The following is a 20,903-nucleotide window of genomic DNA, read 5'->3' on the forward strand; positions in this document are numbered from 1 at the left end:
CAGGCACACACAGGCACTGTTCACACACAATGCTCTCAGACACACAGGCACTGTTCACACACAGGCACTGTTCACACACACAGATGCAGCTCACACACACAGGCACTTCACACACACACCGGCACTTCACACACACACCGGCACTTCACACACACACCGGCACTGCGTGCAGACACACAGCCAAGGGTGCCAGGTAAAATGTATAAATAGGGATGGTTTTAAAAGAAATTTGCACTTGTTGTGCCTTTCTGCCCTCTACATCATCACTCAGCGCTACCCCAGCATCACTCAGCACCACCACATTATCACTCAGCATCACCACATTATCACTCAGCACCACCACATTATCACTCCGCACCACCACATTATCACTCAGCACCACCACATTATCACTCAGCGCCACCACATTATCACTCAGCACCACCACATTATCACTCAGCACCACCACATTATCACTCTGCACCACCACATTATCACTCTGCACCACCACATTATCACTCTGCACCACCACATTATCACTCAGCACCACCTCAGCACCATCACATTATCATTCAGCACCACCACAGCATCATTCAGCACCACCACAGCATCATTCAGCACCACCACAGCATCACTCAGCACCACCACAGCATCACTCAGCACCACCACAGCATCACTCAGCGCCACCTCAGCATCACTCAGCGCCACCTCAGCATCACTCAGCACCACCACAGCACCACTCAGCACCACCACGCGCCACCCCAGCATCAATCAGCATCACCACAGCACCACCACATCATCACCACATCATCACTCAGCGCTACCCCAGCATCACTCAGCACCACCACATTATCACTCAGCCCCACCACAGCACCACTCAGCACCACCACAGCACCACTCAGCACCACCACAGCACCACTCAGCACCACCACAGCACCACTCAGCACCACCACACCACCACATTATCACCCAGCACCACCACATTATCACTTAGCACCACCACATTATCACTCAGCACCACCACAGCACCACTCAGCACCACCACAACACCACTCAGCACCACCACAGCACCACTCAACACCACCACTCAGCACCACCACTCAGCACCACCACAGCACCACTCAGCACCACCACAGCACCACTCAGCACGACCACAGCATCACTCAGCGCCACCTCAGCATCACTCAGCGCCACCTCAGCATCACTCAGCACCACCACAGCACCACTCAGCACCACCACGCGCCACCCCAGCAACACTCAGCACCACCACATCATCACCACATCATCACTCAGCGCTACCCCAGCATCACTCAGCACCACCACATTATCACTCAGCACCACCACAGCACCACTCAGCACCACCACAGCACCACTCAACACCACCACTCAGCACCACCACTCAGCACCACCACAGCACCACTCAGCACCACCACAGCACCACTCAGCACCACCACAGCATCACTCAGCGCCACCTCAGCATCACTCAGCGCCACCTCAGCATCACTCAGCGCCACCTCAGCATCACTCAGCACCACCACAGCACCACTCAGCACCACCACGCGCCACCCCAGCAACACTCAGCACCACCACAGCACCACCACATCATCACCACATCATCACTCAGCGCTACCCCAGCATCACTCAGCACCACCACATTATCACTCAGCACCACCACAGCACCACTCAGCACCACCACAGCACCACTCAGCACCACCACAGCACCACTCAGCACCACAACAGCACCACTCAGCACCACCACATTATCACTCAGCACCACCTCAGCACCACCACAGCACCACTCAGCACCACACACCACTCAGCACCACACACCACTCAGCACCACCACAGCACCACTCAGCACCACCACTCAGCACCACCACTCAGCACCACCACTCAGCACCACCACTCAGCACCACCACTCAGCACCACCACAGCACCACCGCAGCACCACCGCAGCACCACCACAGCACCACTCAGCAGCACCACTCAGCACCACCACAGCACCAACCAGCACCACCACATTATCACTTAGCACCACCACATTATCACTCAGCACCACCACAACACCACTCAGTACCACCACAGCACCACTCAGCACCACCACTCAGCACCACCACAGCACCACTCAGCACCACCACAGCACCACCGCAGCATCACTCAGCACCACCACAGCATCACTCAGCACCACCACAGCATCACTCAGCATCACTCAGCACCACCACAGCACCACTCAGCACCACCACAGCATCACTCAGCACCACCACAGCATCACTCAGCGCAACCCCAGGTTATAGGTGTGCCATTTGCGAAAGTTATAACTATTGGCATTGTAAAGGACAAAGCTATTAATTTACCTATTTTCAAAACCAACACATAAATAAAAAAATTGTCATTTACAAGACCAATAGCTCAAACTTTCCTAATGCGAGACCTATTGCATTGCAAATGCTTATTTTAATATACTGATCCGAGTGGGTAATTAAAAAAAATTAAGTAGTGCAAATTTCATTTTAAAAAAAAAGGTGAGGGGTAAGCAACACAGAGGGAGTGGCTAGGGAAAAGTAGAGGAGGGTAGTACAGAAACAGCAAAGAGGACAGATAAAAAGTACATGACTTGGGCAACATCGAGCGTGTGCGGAAGGAAAGCTCAGGGGCAAGAGAGCAAAGTGGAGCTGGGTATGAGAAGCAAATGGGCAAGAAAGTAAATGGAGGCCGAAGGATATGATGGTAAGAGCAACTCTGCAGGAACGGGGTGACGGGCATAGGCAAGAAAGCAGCAAAGTGCAGGGAAGAAAAGAGGTACATGAGGGAGACAGCTGGAAAATGCACGCACTCTCACGAAGTGCTTAATCAAAAAGAAAAAAAAGTAGTGCCTGAATATTAAGAAGTGGATGGATACAAGTAATGAGGGTGCTCCAGGAACAAACACAGACGGAGCAAGAAAAGCCCAGGCAACTTAACAAATGAAAAACAAGCAAATGGTAAGCAATGAGCAGGCTCTAAGCCCACTGTAAGCTGACATTAGGTATTTTTTGCAAACCTACGACTCAAGCGGTCTAGTTCGCAAGATGTAAAAAGAGTACTCCTGACCCTGAAAACTTTACAGAGTATGATTCAGGAAGTTCAAATAATGAAAGATCAACTTAACAGCCATGTTTATCTAAGCAATCGGGAAGATATTCAGGATTTGCACATAATTTTTTGCATTCCTTTATTAGGAAAAACAGTATCCAATACGAAAGGAAACTGTGCATACAGACGCTCTACTCAGACAAACAGTGGAAGTTAAAGCAAAAATAACACAAATATTCGTTCCGTGGAGTACACATACATACATTTGCGTCAAAAGAAATGCTTAAAAAAACACCTGTGTCCCACACCCCAAAAATACAAGTGAATGTCAGATGGGTCCTGCGGCCTCAGCCCACACTAGAAACCCGTATAGCTTTGGTGAAATTGTGTCCATCAAAAGAAAGGTGTATATATAGAAAAACATATGGTGTCAAGGGACAGATCCCCCACCCCCATAACGAGGGCAATGCTCGGAAGCAACCCACCGGAGCTTGTTGAATAGTGCTTTCCAGCTGACTAGTGTTATCGTCATTGCCACTTTCCTATTCAGGCTTGAAGAACCCATATAGTAAAAGCATACCTATCTATACAAGATGAGTGTAATGGACTTATCCAATCTAAAGTCCTATATTTCTCTTCTGCGCATAAAAATGTAATAAGGTCCTCAGACTGCTACAGTTAATTCCTTACTCTCAGTAAAGAAATTTAACAAGCATTTACAATGCAATGGTCTCGTCTTTGTTAAAGTTAGAGCTATTGGCATTCCAAATGTCATTTTTTTCATTTATTAGGCCGAGCCTAGACAAAAGCAGTGCGAAGCACTGCTCTCTAGCTCGACAACTATAGTCGCCCTGTTTTGGGAATGTGGACGCAAGTCGGACGCGCGCTTTTTCCGACTCGGATTTGTCCTCGGGAGCGCGCTGGCTGGTTGCTGTGTGGGCGTGCTTTCGCTCAACGCGCTGAATTAGAAATTAAATGCTTACCCTTGTCTTTTTGTACTAATCGGCAAGTAAATGGACACACACACAGCCACACTCATGCATGTACACACACACACACACACACACACACGCACGGGCGCAACAGGCACACTCACGCAGGCACACACACTCACGCGTGCAGGCACACACACACGCTCCTCACCGCTGCTGTTGGGGGACAATGATTCATGGAGCTCCGGGTCCTCTGCTCCCGATGGATGGGCGGGCGGGGGCGACGCTACCAGGGGCTCCAGACCAGGGACAGGCTGACAACTTGCAGCCTGGTAACTTTCTGCGGGAACGGCAGCTGCGATGCACGGGCAGGGCAGGACGGCAGCTGCGCAGAATTCGTAGCCCCTGCTCTTCGGCTGCCTCCAAGGCTCCGCCCTGCTAGCGCGCCATTGGCTGAGCGCCCTTCAGCGCTGGATCGTTTAAAGAAGGACAGAGTCGGCACGGACCATCTGTAACTCAATTGCAAGATAGCTTCATAATTGATATCAATGATTAAAATCCCTGAAGTCAGTCCTTTGTAAAGCAAATTTTTTTTTCCAGCTCTCCGGCGTGCCTCCGAGTGTGGTGACCCCGCTACACCCACACCGGTCGGGCCCAGTGTAAAGTCCAGCACTCGCGGTCTTCCCCGCTCACCTCATGTCTCCTGAGCCAGGTGCACCACCTTCTATCGCCGGAGGGCAGCTGCTGAGTCTTTCCACAATGCAGCAGAGGCAGGCCTGCAGCGTTGCAGAGCCGGCGTCCGCAGCTCTCTGTCGTGCACCCGCCAGTGGGGTGGGGGGTTCTATCAGAGGCACAACCCCCGCCAATGGAGATCCGCCGCACAGTCTCTGGTCAGCGCCACCTCAGTCATCTGTCGTCTTGCCTTGGGTCAGGAGGAAACGCCATGTCTCACCTTCAGGATTCTCGGGCGGGGGCCACATACCTCTGCGTCAGCAACTCCAGGAGGCGAGCACAGCAACTCCGCCGAAATACGCCAACAGGACCCAAGCATGTCCGCCAGCAGTCGCTGTTGTCGCTTCCCTGGCCAGGTCGCCTCAGGAAAGGCAGCCGTTCGAGCACAGGAACACAGGTAGGCCCACATTTCATAGTCTCAGTCTTTTGCCACTTTTCGTACTCCTAGCCACCCTCGGACCCCAGGGAGCCGCCACAGCTTTGCCTCAAACACAGTATGGGGAGGCAGTCATTTTAGGCTTGAGTTCACAGCAGGATATTTATGGCTTTATGAGGCTCAGTCGGAGCTCGTTCAAATGGCGTCTGCCATTTTAGCCATCCTGGCCATGCCCCCGCCCTCCCTCTCCCCCCCCCCTTCCCGACTTGTACTGAGATTGTAGTTTTAATTTCATGCAGAACAAGAAGATGAAGACATGGCTAGTTCTTTTTTGCTGCAACCCGTTTTACTGCTGCCTCTGTTCTCTCACCCCTCTTCCCATGCTTCTACTGTCACATTCCAGCCTCTTCACTTGCACATTTTTCTGTAGTAAAAACAATCCCATCCTTGTTTTGTTAGATAGTGCTTTGTTAGACACTTTGGTCGTTTCGATGCGCTGTTTAAGACAGGTGCTACTTTTACTCACTACAATGGTATTCAATTTACCGACCCTGGAAGGATGGAGGCCTGCGGCCCCCTTGGCGGGATCTGAACTTGGGAACTGCAGAACACTGCAAGTATCGCGCCTTTTCTTTTCACAAATAACTTTATGCTGTCTCAGCTGCAGTTATTTCTTAGCTGGAAGAATGCCAATGCACTTTTTGTAGGCCCTTTTGTGTCCCCCCTCTAGCCTCAGAAACCGTTTTTCACCCTGTTGCTCTCCACAGATTTCATCTCAACACTCTTTTTTAATTATTGTTCGCCATTGCCTTTGCACTTCCTTTCCCAATTTAAATGTACATGGATAACATAAAGGTGCTTAAACAACAAAAACCACTTGCTTGTTTATCCCTAAAACTACCTGTCCAAAGGATCCGTCTAGGTTGGCTCGCAGTCAGACGCTGCCTAAATTAGAAATCCCCAGACCTAGGCTTCTAGCAGTGTAACCGGTAACAACTATTTGTCAAACATTTTCGAAGCGATATTTTTAGGGCTTTTGTATTGCATTTTGCTTCTAATCTTTTGATTATAATTTTATTGCACTTTAATTTGTGGTCAAATGTAACGCTTTTCGTACAACTGCTGGAGTTTTAGTGCACAGAACCCCTGCTACCGTTCGAGGCGACAGGGTGTTTTTTGATAGTCATGAATAAAATACAAGAATGAATATGTTGAAAGTGAGTATGTAACCGTCATTTGTACACATGTGCTGGGTGTTTAGCCCTGATCTGCAGCATGCATGGTACAGAGAACTCACCCCTAGTGGTCAGGTTTCTTCTGGAAATGAGTACATCTGTGACATGTGTTGCAGTCTTCATATGATGCTAAACTGGGGCTCAAAATGCTGAAGGGATCTGTAAAATATGGAACGCTGTTGGACATTTTTTTTAATCCGGCTGGTTTCCTTCTCCTTTCAGGCTGTCTCATCCATTTTTGCCTCTTCACCATCCCTCCTCTATCCTGCTGGTCATTCCTATTTTTCCATTCCCCTTTGCTATTTTCCTTCATATTACTGCCCCCTCTCCCTTCTGTGTTTTACAGTTTCTACATTGTCCTCTAGCCTCTATTAAACTTATGCACCTCATCCCTCCATCCCCCCCCCTGACGTGTCCCCCTTTTCCTCACAACCCCTTCACACTTCATCCTCTGACTGGCCGTGTCCCCACTATCTATCTATCGCCCTCACTCGCCCTCACTCACTCTATCGGCCTCACCACAGTATCACTCGTCACCACCACAGCATCAATCTGTGCAAACATTCAACAACAACTGGTTCAAATATGTTCTCTCAATGTTTCAAGCTTTATTACAAATGTCACAAAAAGATGTTAATATTTTACTTCTGTTCTTGGATTTTCGTCACAATAAAATACACTGAACATAATCTTCACAAAAGTTACTTACAAACGTTTAAGCTATTGCCATTATAAATTACAATAACTTTTATTTAAGTATTAATTATTTTTAAAAAGCCATTGCTTTGTAATATCAATACATCCAAGTCACATAAATACAACATATTTCATTACAAATGCTATAGGTGTCACATTTGCGAAAGTTAAAACTATTGGCATTGTAAATTACAAAGCTATTAATTTCGCTATTTTCAAAACGAACACATAAATAAAAAATGTGTCATTTACAATACCAATAGCTCAAACTTTCCTAATGCGAGACCTATTGCATTGCAAATGCTTGTTTTTTTTAAAACCGATAAATATATGGTATTGTCAATTACAATTGCAATAGGTAAGCATTAGAGAGTAGTAGAGAGTAATAGCTTAAATTCTCACAAATGCGAGACCTATTGCATTTGCACCCACACACACACAGAGCCCCACACACACACTGCCCCAACACACACACACTGCCCCCCCACACACAGCCCCCCACACACACAGCCCCCCCCCCACACACACACAGCCCCCACACACCCACAGCCCCCCACACACACACCCACACACACCCCCCCACACACACAGCCGCACACACACAAAGAGCCACCCACATACACACAGAGCCACCCACACACACACAGAGCCACCCACACACACACAGAGCCACCCACACACACACAGAGCCACCCACACACACACAGAGCCACCCACACACACACAGAGCCACCCACACACACACAGAGCCACCCACCCACACACACACAGAGCCACCCACACACACACACACAGAGCCACCCACACACACACACACAGAGCCACCCACACACACACACAGAGCCACCCACACACACACAGAGCCACCCACACACACACAGAGCCACCCACACACACACAGAGCCACCCACACACACACAGAGCCACACACACAGAGCCACCCACACACACACAGAGCCACCCACACACACACAGAGCCACCCACACACACACAGAGCCACACACACAGAGCCACCCACACACACACAGAGCCACCCACACACACACAGAGCCACCCACACACACACAGAGCCACCCACACACACACAGAGCCACCCACACACACACAGAGCCACCCACACACACACAGAGCCACACACACACACAGAGCCACACACTCACACACAGAGCCACACACACACACACACACACACACACACACAAAGCCACACATACACAGAGCCACACATACACAGAGCCACACACACACAGAGCCACACACACACAGAGCCACACACACACAGCCACACACACACAGCCACACACACAGAGCTACACACACACACAGCCACTTACACGCTAGCTCTAAAGTAATTGAAGTGAAGTGCTGATCTTCTATACCTAGTTTTGTTATGTGTTTTATATCTCGCATTGACGTACATGCACTTTGTATTGTCAGAACTGTCTCCAGCTAAGACCAATCAACTGTTTTACATAATTATATTCTTTCACATGCACAATCAGGGGGGCAGAGGCAAGAAAAGCGAGCAAAACCAGGGGGCAGAGGGCAAGAAAAACGAGCACAACCAGGGAACAGGGGCAAGAAAAACAAATACAAGCAGGGGCAGAGGCAAGAAAAACGAGCACAACCAGGGAACAGATGCAAGAAAAGCGTGCACAACCAGGGGGCAGAGGCAAGAAAAGCGAGCACATCCAGGGAACAGAGGCAAGAAAAGCGAGCACAACCAGGGAACGGACGCAAGAAAAGCGAGCACAACCAGGGGGCAGAGGCAAGAAAAGCGAGCACAACCAGGGAACAGAGGCAAGAAAAGCTAGCACAACCAGGGGGCAGTGGCAAGAAAAGCGAGCACAACCAGGGAACAGAGGCAAGAAAAGCGAGCACAACCAAGGGCAGAGGCCAGAAAAGCAAGCACAACCAGGGAACAGAGGCAAGACAAGATGGATGCCCAAAAGCAAATATAAAGAAAAAACAAAATGGGCGTTATCCCTCAATGAACATATCAGAGATTTACCAGAGATTTACCTCCCGACTCTGACACATCACACTTGCAAGAGACGAGTTGAGACGAATCTCACGTTAACTTTTGATAAGCCTCCAACCAGATAAAAGCTACGAGCAATTGACTTCCTGGCAGCGCTCGCACTTTACTCGCCTCTGGCTCTCGTGCTCTGCTGTAGGAGTCTCCCTGCGCCGGCCGGCGGGGTGTTTTTGTCCGTACCCCGCTCTCACGTGCTGGGTGTGGTGGGAAGGCCTTGACAGCCCCTGTGTGGCATTTTACCGCTTCAAGCTACTCGCGCTGTAGCCACTCCGCTCCCGACTTTCCCAGGTGACCTCCGGGGGGCTAGCGGGATCTCTGCTGCTGAGGCCCCGTGTCTGCAGCCATCGCCGCCCCGAGCGTGGGATACCTCGAGGACCAAGCTCGGGTTCTTGGGCATCTGTAGCACGATCCTCCTCTCATTAGTTTGTGCCTCCAATAAGCTAGCCCTGGTCCCCAACCGTCTTCCAGCCCGTCGATGCTGTACGCGTGCCGGTCACTGTTTCTCGTGCCCACAGTTCCAGCACACCGAGCATCTTCACCAAGGCAAGGGAGCCCCGGGAGCAGAGAGCATCTTCACAGCTGAGGCGGGGATAAGCTAATGCACCAAGGTAGTTGGAGTGGAGTCTGAAGATGCACCTTTTCTTGTCACTCCCGATGGGCAGGTCCATTCCTCGGTGCCCTGCAGATAGGAATTACTCCAGCCCACGCCTCGTGTGACGGAGCAGCCCCATGTCTCAGGCTTTACAGCGCTGCTTCCCCTGACAGCCGCGTCTCGGAGCTGGCAGCTCGTGCGCACATGCAACAGCAGGCAGCAGATGTCCGGGATTAACTGCTCATTCAAAACCAATTAATAAAGCTGCTCCCCGATCCACCCGGTGACGTTCCCACAGGAGCAGGGCCGCAGAACCGTCCAGAGCCGCAAAGCAGCCGCCAGATGTCTGAAAAATGTAAACATATCACATACTCCGGCTGGGACGCGGGAACCAGAGGCGTCTCAACGCACACCTCGAGAGCAACCCGTGCTGTCCCCGCCCCCACGCTCTGCTTACGGCAACACTCTGAAAGAAGGGTCTCAATAAATAGCTTAGCTATTTCGTTTGTGCCGTGACCCCTGACTATTTGAACTGAAAGTCTCAAGAAATTAACTAAATGTAGGGAAATGGAACGGAATGAGTTAAAGCCCCGTCCTTTTCAGATTGGGGGGCGTGTTTTTGTTGATTGACTGAAGACGTCACAGAGAGAAAGGACCGAAAAAACACACCCCTCAATCTGAAAAAGACGGGGCTTAAATGGAAAGACAAACCTCTTCTCCAATGGCTGGCCAGCATTTAGGAGGCCAGCCAATGGAGAAGAGGGGCAGGTTTAAGCCCCACTACTAGAAAACATAAAATCTCGCCAGCGAGACTGCGCAAGCGCAGCCTACGCTAGCCGAGACCTAAAAATGAGTCCGCGTGGTGTTTCCCAACTTCTTTAATATATGTCTCCCGAGCTCATGATTAAAACAGAATACCATGTTTAGACCACGGTGTTAGGAGTCGCCGACACGTATTATTGCCATCGTGAACTGCCAGGCAGTGTCATTAGGCTGAGCGGACCCATGTGCTACCCAACTGTACACCGTACCTACAGGAAGAGAAAAGGGGCTAGGGGAGGAGTAACAAGAAATAACAAAATGAGAAAACAGGTAAAAATGTACTCACATAGTAAACAAAAAATGCATAAATACTTAGACATATTTACTACGAAGCAACCAGGTGTAAACCTACTAGTGGGCAATGATAAGTTTTTGAGGAAATTGAAAAACTGAGCTGCCTAAAATTAAAACAGAGTGATAATGAATACTATTTATGCAGGTGCTGTTTGTGATAGATAATTTCCATACCATACCTGGAAATCCAAAATGCTCCATTTACACCAACATACATTAATGGTATGGATGCAGAGAAGTACAGCTCGGGTATGTACCTGTGCGCATGTACCGAATTTACAAAAAGATCGTAATAAGGCTGCACCCTCCCCGGGTTTACATTCACACATATTCTACTGAACTATTATCACGAGACACACAAGTCTCTAATAGTCTCATACATTAAAATTCACCATCCTGCGGTTCGCTCAAATAAGCAATACTTTAAAGGGATAAATGCCACACTACAAAAAAAAAAAACGGATAGTAGAGCTCACGGCTCAACTTTGGTGCCAGTGGTCATTGTTCAAAAGACACTGCTGATGGTCCATTGGGAATTCAAATCAGCTCCCCAGAACCATGCGGCAAACGGTCATACACTAAACCATTACCATTGCGGGGCGCAGTCTTGGACTTATGCTAAAACCAAGTTGGCCGTCCGCTATACAAAGAACAGGAAAAAATAATCTGCATTGTATATCACAGAGACGCGTCTTTGAGTTAACCCATCTGTCCTGCCCCATTATTAGGGCAGTCGTACTCATTTCTTTTGTGAGCTTACATTTTAGACAGAATGAATGCCAGGACAAAAATAAACTTTACTGGGTGCTGTGTGCAAGTTGCATGACTTGCACAGTATTAAGGAGGAGTTTACTATTCCCAGTAAAATCTACTCACCTAGGTGTTCTGCGATCTCCTTATGTCCAAGGGAGTATTGATCTTTACAGAACCAGGCCTCTTATTAGAGCCATACATTCTTCTCGCCCTCCCAAGGGAAAACTAAAGAGGCTAACTATGCAAGGTTCGAAGGAGTGGATACATTTGTAATTACTAGTACGAGTCTGAGCCCTTGAAGCGACAGTAGGTTGTGGTAGACTTTCCCAGTTTGTTGACAAGTTCTAGGTCCCTGTCTGTCCTTTTTCCAGCTTCAGCTTGGTTAATGCATAATGATCAGAACCTCCACTTTCATTTCCACTACCAAATTACCTTTCCAATTAAAAGAAATGCTCTGGCCCATTGGTTAGCAAACCAGACGTTTTGTGTAGCAGATAGGATGTGATGTTGCATTTTCGCTAGACCTTTGGTGAATCGGATTGGTGACGGTACAACGCGTACCGTCACAACGCGTGCTGTTACAACGCGTCCCTTACAACGCAAGTCCTTACCACGACTTGCGTTGGGGGCGCGGATATCGAATGGTATAATTTACTATTCTAACACCAGTCCCCGTGGACACTAGGGAAGGTGTTGGAATAGTAAATTTACTATTTTTAATCTTCTAGCGCCCTCCAGCGCAAGTCGTGGTAACGACTTGCGTTGTTACGGACGCGTCGTAACAGCACCGCGTTGTAACATCCGCGTTGTAACGGATGTTTCCCGGTGAATCATCCTGAGCCTCATTTCTCCTGTTAAATCTTATATACACTTGGGGGCAACAAAGTAGACAATACAATCCATGCACTGACTTATTTGCTGTAGTGGCTTACCCTCTCTCATTTACCAACACGAGAGAATGCGGAAGGTGAAGTTCTCCCAAGATGAATGGGACCACTCCAGTTGGCACCCAAATGCTCCCTCCCTCTAAGGTGCAAGTGACCAACGATGGACTAGCCTTTTATAATCAACGGTAGGGGACGCTGTTAGCCTGGCTACTATGGTCTGAGGGACCTAACTGAAAGGGAGTGTTGACCCTCATACCTTGGAGGCCTTGTTGCAGTTTTGCAAACCTTAAGCAAGTGGCCTTCCTGGTCCTTTTGTAAACTCACAATTTTGCTAAGCTCTTTGGAGTGTGTTACATAGTGCATAGGACGATGCTTTCATTCTTATCTACCACCAATAGCCAGGAATCTAGGCCGGTCTCTTACAAAACAATGTAGTGCCTCCAGGCTGCACTAATCAGTGGGAGTGCCTTCTAATTGATCAGGAAGAGTAAGTTACACCTTTGGAGGCTTTTCATATTTCCCATAGAGGCAGCTCATGCCTTTGGTTCCACGCCGGGAGCTCCCTGTATAGCAACTCCCCATGAGATGGCCACAACTCGAGTTGTGGTCTTAGTCATTTTTACTGTTGACAGACTTCATTGTGGGTCCGATACTTACTAAATAACATATACGAACACTGTTAAATCTCCCAAAAGGATTACTATTTGTTAAATTTTGGGGTATTATACCTGTCTACACAAGATTACGAAACTCATTTCTGTTGCTTGTCAAAAAAGCATTTAAGCCTTGAGAACCCTGGCTAGCTGGAAAAAACGTGTTGGTTTTCAAAAGATGACTGATTTATGTTATTCGAAGTTCACTCTTGACTGATAATTGATTCATGTTTTTGTTTAAGATGAGTAAAGCAAAGGATTTGATTGAAGCATGTCCATCTGGAGAAAATATATCATTTAAATGAACTGTTTTGTGGAAAATAAGACATCAATTACTACTTTACAAGAATGAATTGTTTCTTCAATTCATTGGACTGTTGTTTTGATTAATAATAATATTGTTTTAGTGCCTTCAATTTTGTGTAAAGTCTGTGCGTTATGTTATTGGAGACTGAGCACATGTGCAAATCTAGAACTTCGCCACAAAGTGTCCCAGTGAAAATCGTTTCTCACCTTTTTTAATTATGAATGTGTGAATCAACCGCTTCCTTGCCATCCCACAGCTGTGAACATGGTGCAGGAAGCCCCCAAGGACTCTCAGAACCTACTCATCATCGTTGGTGTGGTGGTGCCAGTGTGCCTTGTGATGATCATAGTCGTCATATTGTACTGGAAGCTTTGTCGATCCAATAAGCTAGAGTTCCAGCCAGACACTATGAGCAACATTCAGCAGAGGCAAAAGGTAAGATTATCATGGCAAATAAGGGGGCCTGTGTGTACTGAAGGGGAGGGCTCTCCCAAAGAACAGCAACCAGACGTATTGCAAAAGTTGTAAATCGGCAGTAAACAAATCAGTAATTACTTATGTTCGGCCCACTCTACTTAGTAGTCGTTATTTTGCGATTAGTGCACCCATGCATTCCACCATTCACTTTAAGGAGTCAAACAAAACTAAAGAATTTAGAGGGCTATCTCTAATACTTCTTACCAGCAGCTCTAGTGTTGTCTTTCGCTGTCTCCGAGGCAGGATTGTTGGTTGTATCCTTAATGGCGTGCTTAATCTGTGCTGTTCACCTAATCTGATGGAGACTTCTAGCCGCAGATTATTTACCTTATAACTTTCCCCAGGCGTCAAACTGGATCCAAAATTAGATAGGTGGCATTGAAAGGCTGTGCGTGATGTCGTCCACACCGGAAGCAACGTGTGGGGTGCCTATATAGGCACCACTCCAGCACGCTTAAGTCAGTTCTTTTTTTCTTTCCGCCCCAGTCAGCGAAGATCCAGAGATTATGCAGTGGTTACTTACTTTGTCTACTGTGATAACTGATTTGTAATCACTGCTACGTGCTTGTTTCTCAAATGAACTTCTAAGTCTTTCAGCGTAACAATTTTCTTTTAGAATTCTTCTGTAGATGTATTCTGTTTACTCATTTTTTTTGATAATCAATTTTATTGATTTTTAGAAAACAAATGTTGGTACTGACCGCACAGTATAGAGATTTTGCATATTGGATAAAATGGAGGCATCTGTTGTGTAATCATACAGTAGGCACACTGATTAAGCACTTTATATAGCGAAAAGAAAGCATTTTGTCGAAGGCAAAAGTCCATCGCTGCGGACCCCTCTAACCCTTTTGATCAACCCACTTAACCTAAACACTCTTTGGTATTTGGCTAGGCAACCCCTAGCCTTACATAAAGGTTTCTCTTGAGCTGCACCCCAATCCACCCCTCTGCGCCACCTAGCTATTGTAGGGGGGGTCAGTCAGCTTGCATCCAGGCCGTGGCAATATCGTGTTTGGCCACCATGATGGCTGTCCCCAAGAATCATTTGTCTGCACTGGACCTGTCTAGACCGCCCATAACGCCCAGGAGGAGGCGCATAGGATCGTGAGGTACATGCCAGCCCAAGATGTGTGTGATTCTATTTTGTCCCAGTATTTTATGAGGCAGGGGCACGACCAGACCTGACCACGTGTTAGAAGTCTGCTGGTTGGTGCCTGCAGCGAGCACATTTGGGCGAGGTGCGTAGCCCTGCTCTGTGCAGTTGCTCTGTGGTAAGGTATGCAGTGTGCAGGTAGTAGATCTGGACAAGTCAGAGTCTGGCAGAGGTAGTGCCTGTTTTGGGAGCCATAATGGAATCCCGACAGTCTTCATCTTCAAGGGGGCCCAATCCATCCTCCCAGCAAACTCTAAGCGAGTCCAGAGACGGGGGGCTGCTGCTTGTGAGGGTGTGGTGCAGATGTGATTGCCTCTTTTCCGGAGATTTCCCATCATGACCTGTGCTTCCGGTGGACTGAATTCAGGGAGTGTGGTACCAGTTAAGATGTGTGTGCTGAGGGTGTGTAATCGGTTTACTCATTAAAACAATAATCAATGTTATTTTTAATTTAACCACAACTTGTGATGTTTGTCTTGGTTTGTTTTCCTTGAGAATATTTAAGCACCTCTGTTTTAAATTGATGAAAGTTATATCATTAAGAATCTGAAATTGGGTGCACATTGTAAAACTTAAATTAAGTGGTGTAGAAAATGTTACAGTCCTGCTTTGCCTGTGCACTACTCTGTCACCTTTGGATTTGGTTTGTGCTTTCTAAAACAATGTATATAAATAAATAGGAAAATCCTTATTATATACAAAGAGAAAATAGTAAGTCTTGTATAGCTCCTGGCCGTGAGAGAGTTAAGAATGCACCCCATATAGAGGTGAAGTGAAATGCGGAGTAATATTCGCCAAATAGACTCCCATCATGGTTCACACTAATGAAAGACCAATCACAAAGTGTTATTGGTTGTCTTCAGGAATGTTGACCCCCTCCCCCCATCTAATGCATATTTCATATTTCCACATATTGTTCCACATATTGTTCTTTGTTTCGACTTCCTTCAAATACCCATTAGAGAGACATTGCTTCTCAGAACTACCTTATGACTTGAATCAGGGAGAAACTTTGCTCCGCCTCCTCACCCACGCACACAAAGCCCTACACGACCAAGGCCCGAGCTACCTCAACAGCCGAGTCAACTTCTACGCTCCCAAACGCCACCTCCGATCAGCCAACCACGCCCTCGCCGACGTCCCCCGCATCCGAAGAGCGACTACAGGAGGAAGGTCCTTCTCCTACCTGGCCGCCAAGACCTGGAACTCCCTCCCTCCCGACCTGCGCCTGACCCAAGACCACCTCTCCTTCAGGAAGAAGCTGAAGACCTGGCTGTTCGAGCAGTAGCGGCACCCCCCCCCCCCCAGCGCCTTGAGACCCTACGGGTATGTAGCGCGCTCTATAAATGTCTTTGATTGATTGATTGATTGGGAGCTAGCCCTTTCGATTGTACACTACAGCAGTAGACTACAGCATTATTTCGCCTGAGGCTTGAGCCGGGCAGTTCTCTTTTAACCTGAAACCTTTTCTGCATTTATAGTACTTGCCCTGTGTGTCCGCTCCCCTCCCCAGCACCAGCGCGCCGATTTAATTACGACGCCGAAATCGCACCGAATTAAGGGTGTAGATTACATTTTTAAAAGCACATTTGCACTTTAGTTTTAATTACCTAGCAAGCGCTGCCTCCCCCCAGAATTTACAGCCGATTTTAGGGCTGGGATTCCAGGGACTCGGGTGGAAGTGACTACGGCGGCCATCTTGGGTGAGTCACCGGTATAAAAGTCAGGCAGGAGCTCATTTCTCGAGACTACAGCATTATTTCGCCTGAGGCTTGAGCCGGGCAGTTCTCTTTTAACCTGAAACCTTTTCTGCATTTATAGTACTTGCCCTGTGTGTCCGCTCCCCTCCCCAGCACCAGCGCGCCGATTTAATTACGACGCCGAAATCGCACCGAATTAAGGGTGTAGATTACATTTTTAAAAGCACATTTGCACTTTAGTTTTAATTACCTAGCAAGCGCTGCCTCCCCCCAGAATTTACAGCCGATTTTAGGGCTGGGATTCCAGGGACTCGGGTGGAAGTGACTACGGCGGCCATCTTGGGTGAGTCACCGGTATAAAAGTCAGGCAGGAGCTCATTTCTCGAGACTACAGCATTATTTCGCCTGAGGCTTGAGCCGGGCGGTTCTCTTTTAACTTGTAACCTTTTATTATATCACTAGCACTTGCCCTGTGTGTCCGCTCCCCCCCCCCAGCACCAGCGCGCCGATTTGAATAGCGACGCTGCAATCTCACCGATGTAAGGGTGTAGATTATATTTTTAAAATTACATTGGCACCTTAGTTTGACCTACCTAGCTAACGCTGCCTCCCCCCAGAGTTTTCCGGCCGATTTTAGGGCTGGGATTCCAGGGACTCGGGTGGAAGTGATTACGGCGGCCATCTTGGGTGAGTCACCGGTATAAAAGCAAGGCAGGAGCTCATTTCTCGAGATTACTGCACAATTTCGCCTGAGGCTTGAGCCGGGCGGTTCTCTTTTAACTTGTAACCTTTTATTATATCACTAGCACTTGCCCTGTGTGTCCGCTCCCCCCCCCAGCACCAGCGCGCCGATTTGAATTGCGACACTGCAATCTCACCGATGTAAGGGTGTAGATTATATTTTTAAAATTACATTGGCACCTTAGTTTGACCTACCTAACTAACGCTGCCTCCCCCCAGAGTTTTCCGGCCGATTTTAGGGCTGGGATTCCAGGGACTCGGGTGGAAGTGATTACGGCGGCCATCTTGGGTGAGTCACCGGTATAAAAACAAATGGCCATGGCTCCGCGCAGCAGACACGTTCAGCGGGCGCGCCGCAGTCGCGCCGGAGGTGCGCCAGAGGTAAGCCCGTCTGTGCCCGTCCGTGTCACGGCCGGGCACAGGGACCCTCCCCCTGGTCAATATGTTCCTATAATTCCATACACTAGACAGGAGCTACTCTCATTAAACATTCCTAATGAGAAATGTCTAAATACCATAAATGTTGCTAACTGTCAGAGTCCGATTAAGTGTAGTTACTGCGGCCCGCTTACATTCCCTGAAAACTGTAAAACCACACCTCGACCTTCCAAAACTATGAAGGGAGGCTTAATCAATGTTAGATCCATGTGCAAACATGCCGCACATATCCACGATATGATCGAAGAGAATGACCTTGATTGGCTCTTCATCACAGAAACGTGGCTGAAGGACTGGTGCACCCCCGATGTGGTCAACGCCTTACCACAGGGTTATCATATCCAACGCTCTGACAGGCAAATTAAACAAGGAGGAGGAATTGCTATTGTGCACCGAGATTCCATAAAGTGTACCACCTTCGACCTCCCTGACGTAAAAGGAGCAGAGTGTCTAGGTTTTTGCCTTCACACACATGAATCTAATATCTTCTCCGGAGCTCTGTTATATCGCCCTCCCGGTTCTCATAAGGAGTTTCTGGAGAGTTTTACCGAAACATTCAGTAATATCATCCCTAAATATGCAAATTTTACTATCCTGGGTGATATAAACTTCCACTTGGACACAATTACTGACCCTAACACTAGGGAGTTTCTAGAACTTCTCAATATGTGGGGGCTATCATTACTAAATAGAGACCCTACTCATGAAGCTGGTCATATGTTAGACTGTATCTGTACAAATCTAATGACCCTTAAGGCAAATAAACCATGCCCCCAGACATGGACTGACCATTCGCCGATTCCCTTGGAACTAACTATAACAAAGGAACCAGCGAACAAAAGGCAGCTAATTGTACCCTCCCAAAATAAATATGACTGGAGCAAAATTAGTCGGGATCCAGACTTTCAGGATCTTATAATACAGGGCAAACCCACCCTGACGGGGGACACTGAGGTAGATAATGAGATCTTTAATCACTGGATTACGACTAGCCTAGAACAAATTAGCACTAAAGGATCGAAGAACATGTCTAAGAAAAAGAAAAAAATAGCACCCTGGTTCTCACAATCTCTTAGAGACAAGCGTGTTGAGGTCAGACTATTGGAGAGGAAATGGAGACACTCATACACAATGGAAGAACGACAAATTTACAAGGAAGCAAGAAATCAGTATCATGTGCTGATTAAGAACGCCAAAAAAGCATTCTTCTCTGAGGCAATCTTGTCGGCAGAAAATAAGCAGAAGGAGATCTTTAAAATAGTGGATGACTTTCTAAATCCTAAGATTACCAGACAAGACATTCCCCCCTCTCAGACCCTCTGTGACTCCATTGCGAACTATTTTGAGGCAAAGGTCCAGGATCTCACAAAAGCCTTCCCCACACCATTGTTGAGATATAAAATAGGAACTTCAGACCCAGATACCAGAAAGGCGGAGCTGAATGAATTTCTGCCAATTAGTCTGGAAGACAGCCGCCAGGCAATCTTGACTGGAAGATCCGGTTCACCTTTTGATCCATGCCCCCCCAAGATACTACACTCTTTGATTGACCTAGTGAACCCGATTATTAATAACATAATAAATTCCTCTCTTACATCAGCTAAAATCCCTCAGGAATGGAAGTTAGCGGCGGTCAAACCCCTACAGAAGAAAGCGATGGCCGATCCCACCACTCTATCAAACTTACGGCCAATCTCATTACTACCGTTTCTCTTCAAACTCACCGAGGCAGTTGTAAACAAACAACTGACCAAATTTCTGGAGGATGAGGATCTTTTACACCACAACCAATCGGGTTTCAGAGCCGCCCACTCAACGGAATCAGCTCTCCTTTATACAACAGAGACACTGAGGGCCGCCATGGATCAGGGGGACAGGGCAGTCCTTGTTCTCCTGGATCTGTCGGCGGCCTTCGACACGATCTCACATGAGATACTGATTAACCGTTTAACTACGGTGGGCATAGGGGGCACGGCTTTGGCATGGATGGAAAATCTCCTTGCGGATAGGAAACAGACTACTGTCCTTGGACAGTATTTATCAGCAAAAAAATCTAATCCAACAGGTGTACCCCAGGGATCAAGGCTAAGCCCGGTGCTGTTTAATCTATATATGACACCTCTAGTTGAGCTAATAACATCATTTAACATCAATACAGTATCATACGCAGATGATACTCAGCTCATCTTAGTCTTAGACAGCAAATCTACAAGAGCGGAGGAGAATCTTGGAAAGTGCCTCACCGCTACCTTTAACTGGATGAAGACTAACCATCTGAAATGTAACACGGGCAAGACTGAAATTCTCCCTGTGGGTCCCCAAAATCTGTTCTCCCCCCAGCTATGGTGGCCCCCAAAGGAGGAAATCCCGCCAAAAACAGTACTATCCGCACGTAACCTGGGAGTCAGATTTGATGAAAAACTCTGTTTTAAACAACAAGTGAATGCAGTGGCAGGATCGTGTTTCAACATCATACGTGGTCTTCGAAAGTTTTTCAACTTCATCCCTTTGGAAGCAAAGAAGACAGTTGCAGTGGCACTAATTTCATCACGTTTAGACTACTGCAACAGCATATATGCAGGAGTAAACAGATCTACCCTGCACAGGTTGCAGGTTGTCCAAAATGCTGCTGCACGCCTGGTGCTTAATCTTCCAAGGAGATCTTCTGCTTCTGCTGCCTTAAAGCAGTTGCACTGGCTCCCCATACACAAGCGAGTGCTCTTTAAGATACTGGTAATTACTTTTAGAGCATACCACAAAAAAGGGCCTAAATATCTGCTCCCACGGTTCAAGCCGTACATACCAAGTCGGAACTTGAGGTCATCAGACATGTGTCTCCTAACAGTCCCCAGATTTAGATTAGCCACCAAAGGAGGAAGATCTCTTGCCGTCCTTGGTACTAAAGCCTGGAATAAACTCCCACAAAGCCTACGGCAAATCCCCACTGAAATCGAATTCAGGAAAGCCCTGAAAACCTGGATTTTTAATCTACCAGACACGGCTAGTAAACAGTTAGTCTAGG

The 20,903-nt window shown here is 47.7% G+C and overlaps 1 protein-coding gene across 1 annotated transcript in view; it reads left to right on the forward strand.

Moving 5' to 3' along the window:
• The window catches only part of KIAA1549 (KIAA1549 ortholog), a 539,186-nt gene that overhangs the window by 243,726 nt on the left and 274,557 nt on the right, over nt 1–20,903 (forward strand). The window contains exon 9 of the mRNA XM_086952955.1: nt 13,626–13,804. Within this exon, the coding sequence (XP_086809081.1) occupies nt 13,626–13,804 (179 nt within the window). The remainder of the gene's footprint in view (nt 1–13,625; nt 13,805–20,903) is intronic.

This window comes from Lissotriton vulgaris, chromosome 1_2, assembly GCF_964263255.1.
Source record: "Lissotriton vulgaris chromosome 1_2, aLisVul1.2, whole genome shotgun sequence".
NCBI classification, from domain to species: domain Eukaryota; kingdom Metazoa; phylum Chordata; class Amphibia; order Caudata; family Salamandridae; genus Lissotriton; species Lissotriton vulgaris.